The following is a 7,986-nucleotide window of genomic DNA, read 5'->3' on the forward strand; positions in this document are numbered from 1 at the left end:
ATTTTTCAAATTGAATAATAAAAAAAAAAAAAATCGTGATCTCTTAAGTCCACTGTATAACGTGTTAAAAATAAGAAATTCAACTTAATGCGGAACTCCAATTCAGCACCACTGGAGTGGTCAGCTCAGTTTTACCAAAAGCTCTACAATTCAGATAGTTCAAAGTCAGATCAAATTTCACACAACAATACTATCAGATTCGACGAAGTAGATCAAATTTGACACTAATTTCCTACATGTTATGCCACTTTATTGAAATATATCATAAAAAGTAAATGACAAATATTACTTCTAAGTCTGAAAATTAAGTTTTTGAAACAGAGCACGCGTGGATTATGGCCATGACTAATTAATCGATGAGGAAGGAAAAGTATTATTATATTCCGGGAGGAAGGCTTGATGACGTCTGTAGCATCCTTAATGTGACTTATTGAAAAAAGGCAAGCTGTTCAGATTCTGAATATAAATCCAGGTGAATCGGTATAACAAACAAAAGTTTTGGCTAAAGGTAATAATGTTTACACTGCTGTTCATAAAGCAGTGTTTGTACAGATTGATAATTGCATATTGTATATAAAAGCGTGGAGGGCTGCCCACGTTGACGGGCACATAAGAAAACAGCAGAGGCGTTTGAGTGAAGAAGTGCCGTGAGAAAGATTTTATCTCATTCTCACAACCTCCGCCTCAGCCGGATCGCATCCTGCACTACTCTCAACCCAAACTGCACTAGGTACGTGGCAATGCTCGATCTTTGAAGAAAAAAAAAAAAAAAAACACAACTAAAAAAAACAGTTCTACTAAAAACTTTAAAAAATGGCAAACAATAAATACATTTAAAAAAAAAACCAAAAATGAATTTAAAAAAGCCTTGTGGAGTACAAGTATTGGATTTTGCAGGAAAGCGGGAGCCTGTTTCTCCATTTTACCTTTGGGAAGATAGTTGCACCTTCTTGATTTTCAGAAAGTTTTTGAGGGGGCGGGAGGAAATAACGAATTACAGTGCAAAAACCTCTATCTATCTATCTTTTCTCTCTCTCTTTTTTTTTTTTTTTGTAAAAGAAGATCTGTTTTAAGCCATAATTGGATTCTAGCAGTGATAGAGAAATGGTGTTCTGATGTGCTGTAAAGCTGTAATATAACAATCCGTGTATTTTGGTGGGTTCGTATATAGGTATGTAACTTATGATCGCTTTCTATAGTTGCAACAGGAGGTTGTAACTACAGCATGAATATCTCAGCATTAACTTATTCTCACTGTTCACTTTCTTTTTGCAGAATGGCAATGTCTAGTAAAGCGACTTTAGCATTATTCATCTACGGGATCATAATGCATTGCAGCGTCTACTGTTCACCTACTGGGCTTAGTTATCCTAAAATTAGGTATGTCATATGTTTTATTATGTCCTTTTTTAATGTATTTATGTTTAACTTGATTTGTGGTTTTGTGTATTTGTGTGTCATTTGTTTAACGTTATCTTCTGATTGCCTCGACTTAAAGGTGTTTTGCTGTCAGCAAGGCAATCTTTGAAAATGCTCATTGTTGTAGGATATTTTTATTCGTAAAACCATTAATAATGTCAGTTATATAAAAAGGTAAATTGAAAAAGAAAACAGCAGCAACATAAAGGTGCAGATGCACAACAACAAAAAACGAACGATTATCAAATGCATTTTACATCTCTAAATCATAATGCAGTGTTAGGTATCCGAATAAATGATATATTCAGTTCTTTAATCATTTGTATATTTATGTATTATTTATCTGTACTTACTAGATACTATTACTAGATACTACTACTACGACTACTACTACTAATAATAATAACAAGAAGTGGATTTAAAAAAACAAACAAAAACAAACAAAACAATTTAGTGTAGTGTATTTAGGGAAACATGTTACCAGTAATACGTCTTCCTGAGCGTATTAGATGTTTTTTTAACTATGAATTAATCTTAGTAATTCACCACAGTGAGTCTACTTGCTACCGAGATAACAATTAACGGCGAGTTTTAGATCACAAAATACTTTCTCTTCTTTTGGAAAGAGTTTAATAAAGACAATTAGGGGAGCGAAATCCTTTGGGTATTGCAGGGATGGCGTCATTTGTTGAGGCATGGGGCGAGGTGAACAAGAGGATGCTACCCCGCCCAATCGCAAGACCATACAGCAATGCTCATCATTAAATGCATGAGGTGGATGCTTTTTCAAAGCGTCAATCAATAACCAGAGTCCCCGCCGACTACAGAATGCATTTCATTTTCATTAGAACGGACTAAGAAGAGTTTCAGTTACAAAATACATTTGGATTTATATTTAATATCGTTTTATCGTTAATATCGTTAAATTTGACTATTAGTATATTCTTTCTCAGTTTTGTTATAGCTGTCCTAATTTTAATGTTAAGTGTGCATTCCTCACAGAGAACATATGTTTTACCCAGAGTAATACACATATTTCAATGTTAGCCCAAAGCAGACAAGTACTCTAAATACATATGTTGCGTTTTGTTCTTTACATGCCTGTTACACATCAGTTTGGCCATTATGCTACGGTATCCTTTCTGCCTTTAGAGATGCAAAAATGTAAATGTGCCTTTTTAGACATAAGACGAAATGAAAATGCTAATCATGCATTATAAGTCATTATTGTGTGACCTTTATATTGAGAGGTAAAAGTGAAATGTATTTATAATATAATATCACTACAGGTTGACTGAACTTGCTATTTCCTGAACGGGTGATGTGACAGATTGATACTGGTCTCTGTGGACTCCTACACCGGTGCCTTTAATCTCAACACTGAGGCATCTTCATAAAGGATTGTACACATAAAATAGAAACAAACCCCTACCAGGCAACAGAACACCAAGCAAGTTATAATAATGTATGATTAGTCAGGACAAGAGGAGAGAAGGCAATTATTTAACTTATTTTCTTTCTTTCTTCCAGACTTGGAAATGAAGCATATGACGAAGACGGAAACTCATTAACAGACTTGGCTTTTGAAAGTGATCAGATTGCTATACGAAACCCTCCATCTATAATTGATGATGTGTATACATTATATTACCCGCTAGAGAAGAGGTGATTGAAAAACAAATGTACATGTCATGCATGCAGGGCATTTCATTAACTACATTTTCTTTTGTTTGTTAGTTTTTTCTTCTGTTAAACATTTTCTGTTGACTGAATGTGCTGTCTAGACACACGTTTCCAGAATGCCATTTTTTTTTAATTGACTACCATTTTAGAAAGACATATTGTTATATCATATATATAGTCAATAACTCACACATTTCAATGGTCCAGAAGAAAAGTATGCAAAGTTCAATTTAATAGCAGCCTCCAGGCAATGAATTCTTTCCTGCAAAGGATTATTAATAAGTGGACTTTACATTATTGACCATTAATGGCAAATTCATTTTGGTATGTTGCCTGTGTGACGGGTCACTGATAGTCATTGTGTTTGGCATTTTATTATCTCAGAACAGAAAGGCATGCTGATGGAATATTTAATAAAGTCTATAGGAAGGTGCTGGGTCAGTTGTCAGCAAGAAAATATCTGCATTCTCTGATGGCAAAGCGTGTAGGGTAAGGAGTTTTCTTTAAAACGTTTTGTTTGGTTTATCTATCTGTGTATGTTTTGTCATGACTTACCTTTTCCTTTTCTTAAAACATCTGTTCATCTCATTTTCTATATTTTTACTGTATGTCTTATCATCTAAAATATAATCTGCAATGCTCCGTTAATATCTCATGCATGTGGTTGGTCTATCACCCTTCAACTTAAGTACAAACTATTTGTTTTAAATGTAAATTTGAAAAGGAGGCAAATAAGACAATACAAGCCTGTATATGCTCTTAATATTCCTCTAATGAGCACTGCTAAGAAACCATGTGTGTGAATAAAATACATTTCCACTATGAATAATTTATGTTGCGATATTGTCTCCAGGTCTAGGTTTAATTTTAATTTATAACCCCCCCCCCCCCCCCCCCCCCCCGTAGAGTTAAAATTTGGTTGCACATTTCTGCAGAAATGAAATTGCACTGTTTAGACATTGCAATCAATTGAAAAAATGTTTTAAAACATGAGAATGTGTTTTGACTTTCTTTTTGCAGTGGAGTGAGCAGTATGGAGGAAGATTCAGAACCTTTATCCAAAAGACACTCGGATGGCATCTTCACAGACAGCTACAGCCGCTACAGGAAACAAATGGCTGTCAAGAAATATCTTGCTGCAGTCCTGGGGAAAAGGTATAGACAAAGGATTAGAAATAAAGGACGCCGACTGACCTATTTGTAGCGTTAAGGTTACCTACTGCCCTGTGTATACACCCCTAAAGTCAAGTCATTTTGAGATTACCGAACAATCATGGATCACTCCTGTGTTATTTAAACATGTATTTATGTATGAAGTAAAGCCATTAAAATGAATATTTTGATAATAATATTGTTTTTCTTTTCTACAAAAGCACTTGAGACCAGACAAATCTACTTTGTGGAGCAATCACTAAGTACCTGCCTATATATATATATATATAAGTGTGAACACAAATCCAATTAGCCTGAGCTCTTTTATCCTTTATAATAAAACAAATAGGAAAATACAATCATTGTTTTGAATGTTACTCATTTTATAGCTGAAATTAAATGGTTAGTGTTTTTATTCATGACAGCCCTGAAGACATAAATTTTGAGCATTTGCTAGTGGACATGTTTGATGCCCTGCTTCACGGGAATTATGGTGCTTGTGATTGGGGACAATGGCTGAAAGCGACCCTCCCCTCGGTGAGTCAGAATACAAAGGCTCTCTTTGCACAAGCCTATGTCCATAGGGAACTGTCCCCCCCTTCTTTACTCCTCAATGCTGCCCTGTCACTTGTACCTCTTACTCACTGATTTCTCCCTTTTCTAATTCGTACTATTGGTGTTCTATAAAATCATAACATTTCTAAATTTATACAATCTGTATGTGCATAGGAAAGGAGTACCACATTGTCAAACTATATATGAAGTCATATTTTGTTTTTGGCAGGGTGTCCATACTGAAACAGATATCCCAAAGACAAACCTTGCAAACCCAAAGAGCTAGGAAGAATGAAACATTTTTACATCAACAACAGGATTTATTTCCACCCTAATTCAGGAGAGACACAATTGTGTCATACCTTGTGCAAAGTATTTTGTGTTACTCTCCAGTGCTGTTCATGTTTTTAAATCAGTTTTATGAAAATCTTTAAAAAAAGATCTTTAAGATGTCTATAATTAACTGGATTTAGTTCAAACTTTACCTTGTTTGTCACCTGCTCTATATTCTTTCAGACCTTACAGAAATCAAGTGTTAATTCCTTCTAGTTTCATGATTGTGTCTCTTGTATCTATTGTGTCAAGTCTTCATGTAAACTCTTAATAGAAACCCAAGGAAACAATTGTAAAAACCACTCAATCAGTGTGCAACCTAAAGCAACAGTTTATTTTTGCTCACTGATTGGTGGTAATATTATACTCTGTATACTGTAGTAAATGTTTTATTTTTTCAAGATTCCTTCCTTAATAATCACTATTTTGTTAAATATCTTTTTTTCATGTTGAATGTAAATTAACCAATAACTGGCAAACATCCTGTCTTCTCATCTGTAGTCTATTGCAAAAACTGTTCAGACTAGTGTAACATAGAAGTGCAGTCAAGAGTAGTGACCAGACTACCCAGATTTATCAGGCCTGATTAAAAGGGGTGGCGCTGAATGACTTGGATTCACAAATGCATCAGAAAGTGAGAAATTGAGGACGTTTCGATTAACTTGGATGGAGGATGTTGTTTATAACTCATAAACCTTCTAGTCCATGTTTTAAATGAACAAAAAAATGAATAAAACAATCACACAAAACCTTCTCAAAATTTGGGAGGATTATCTAAAGACTGGCCTATTTAAAGCGATAAAAAAATGAGAAGGAAATGCTTCCTTTATCAATGTATGAAATGTGAAGTGTGAGTCAAAGGGGAAATTTAGTTACAGACATTGCCAGTTCAGCCTACTGCAAATAATAGTAGGAAAAGAGTCATTCGATCTGTGCCTGAGCCTTGTGTGTGAAATCAATCTTACTTTAATTTTGCATTCTCCTCCAGGCTATGTGACGCAGGATGCAGCTTGCAGCTTTGGTGCCTTGCTTCGACTTTAAAATCGCCACGATTCACAGATGGCTATTTAGTGGCCCTACAATGCTGCAACCCATCAGCTTACATTTCTTTTAGTGGTAACTATTGTGAGGCGCTGAACATTTACTTTAGTAGCATTAGGATTAGTCTTGAAAGCGCGTTGACTTTGAATTTGTTTTGGAGTTCTAGTTTAGATTTTTAAATTGCTAGTTGCAAGCAACATGATAATCTCCGTAAATATATTGTGTCAATTTTTCAAGCGCCAAAAGCCTTACGAATCAATCTCTCTCTCTCTCTCTCTCTCTCTCTCTCTCTCTCTCTCTCTATAATATATATCTATATATATATATATATATATATATATATATTTTATATATATATATATATATATATATATATATATATATATATATTATATATATATATATTATGAAGCACTATTAATAGTTGTGGATAATTTAAAAAAAAAGCTTACTTTTGTGTGGAAAATGGATTTTAACAAACAGCATCATTATTTAAATAGACACGTAACTCCACAGGAGTAACGTTTATAAATGTCTAAAGTGTTGTAAAATTTGTATGAATAAATTTTTGTAAACAACACAACTTCGTCTAATCTTTGAAACAAGTAATACCACTATAATTATGTTAGCTGTATAGGCTAAATAGTATAAAAGTATATCAAGAATATTATTCCCAAAATATTTAAATATAGTATTCCAAACGTCTACTACAACTTTTATAGCATAGTGGATTTATAGGTAGATAAAAAATGTGTCACTATTCAAGCAAAGTATTGGTTCTCCATTATGTGAAAAAGGGGTTAAAAGAGATACCGGTAATGCAATTAACCTTTAAAAACTGCATTGGGAATGTTATATAAATTATACAGGTTATGGGAAGCAATGCATTAAACTATCAGTCCTTTGTCTATACTGGAATTGTTATTGAAACATAAACCATATACAGCCTACATAGCTTAGAGTACCGGGTTGCTTAAAAACTCCAAGTGATTTGTGTTTCAAGTTGGTGCAAAGCACTGTAACAGAAAACATGGGTGAAACATTTTAGACTCCAACATGCAAACACCAACTTAACACCAAAAGGAAACATCTGAAAACAGATTTGGGAAATGTTTATAACATGGAAACATTCAACTCTGAGGAGTAAATGTGATAAAACTATAAGAAAGAAAAAAAACATACACTTCCTACTCACAAGGATATATACACCAGAAAAATTGAACTGATGTTCAAACTTTCTCATCTGACGAAGTAAACACAACAAAGTCATACATGAAATGGTGATGCGATAAATGAACAATACCTATCGTAATTCTCTCATATTGTAACACACTTAAAGGCACTTTGTAACGACAAATCAAAATAATGTATTGGCTGCTGAGCAAAACATTTGAACACCTTTACCTAACTATACAATTATGGATTTTAATTAAAACAGCTACAAAACAATGCATTGAAGTACCATAGCAGATTATATTTAGACCTTCATCAGAATCCATAAAAGTTTTATTTCCATAGGCCCATTATATACAGACACATTTAGCACACTGTTTTAGTACAAAGCATAAAACACTAAGGTCAGAAATTGAAGATTAACTTCTTCAGACAGTAAGCTAAATTAATTATTTGATACATAACTTCTAATTCCCATTAAAAATGTATAATAGCTTCTAAATATACTATTTAAATGGCATCCCTCATGTTTAGGTTTTCACTTTTATTTTGTAATTCCTCTACTTTAAATACAGTGTATTTGAGGGGCTTAAAAAAAAACAAAATTAGTGCAATATAGATCCAAACAAA

General features: G+C 33.6%; 1 protein-coding gene across 5 annotated transcripts; it reads left to right on the forward strand.

Annotated features, from left to right (window-relative positions):
* Nucleotides 1–443: 443 nt before the first annotated feature.
* LOC121313156 (glucagon family neuropeptides-like) lies at nt 444–6,456 on the forward strand. 5 transcript variants are annotated; one of them, XM_041245384.1, is made up of 7 exons: nt 445–730; nt 1,276–1,380; nt 2,950–3,084; nt 3,487–3,591; nt 4,123–4,257; nt 4,680–4,791; nt 6,131–6,224. In XM_041245384.1, exons 2-7 carry the CDS (start codon nt 1,277–1,279, stop codon nt 6,137–6,139), a joined length of 600 nt encoding a protein of 199 aa, XP_041101318.1. In that variant the 5' UTR covers nt 445–730; nt 1,276; the 3' UTR covers nt 6,140–6,224. The 5 variants fall into 5 exon arrangements, with proteins under 5 accessions (XP_041101319.1, XP_041101318.1, XP_041101316.1 ...); XM_041245382.1 differs by lacking the exon at nt 6,131–6,224 and having other exon boundaries at nt 4,680–6,123; XM_041245381.1 differs by lacking the exons at nt 445–730; nt 4,680–4,791 and adding an exon at nt 1,081–1,171 and having other exon boundaries at nt 6,131–6,456.
* The last annotated feature ends 1,530 nt before the right edge of the window (nt 6,457–7,986 follow it).

This window comes from Polyodon spathula, chromosome 3, assembly GCF_017654505.1.
Source record: "Polyodon spathula isolate WHYD16114869_AA chromosome 3, ASM1765450v1, whole genome shotgun sequence".
NCBI lineage: Eukaryota > Metazoa > Chordata > Actinopteri > Acipenseriformes > Polyodontidae > Polyodon > Polyodon spathula.

Bases quoted from the DNA above. Each gene is read 5' to 3' on its own strand.
- LOC121313156 (XM_041245381.1), top strand. From the start codon at position 1,277: ATGGCAATGTCTAGTAAAGCGACTTTAGCATTATTCATCTACGGGATC. The intron at 3,592-4,122 runs GTAAGGAGTTTT...TTCTTTTTGCAG, and splicing joins CTGATGGCAAAGCGTGTAGG to TGGAGTGAGCAGTATGGAGG. The intron at 4,258-6,130 runs GTATAGACAAAG...ATTCTCCTCCAG, and splicing joins GCTGCAGTCCTGGGGAAAAG to GCTATGTGACGCAGGATGCA.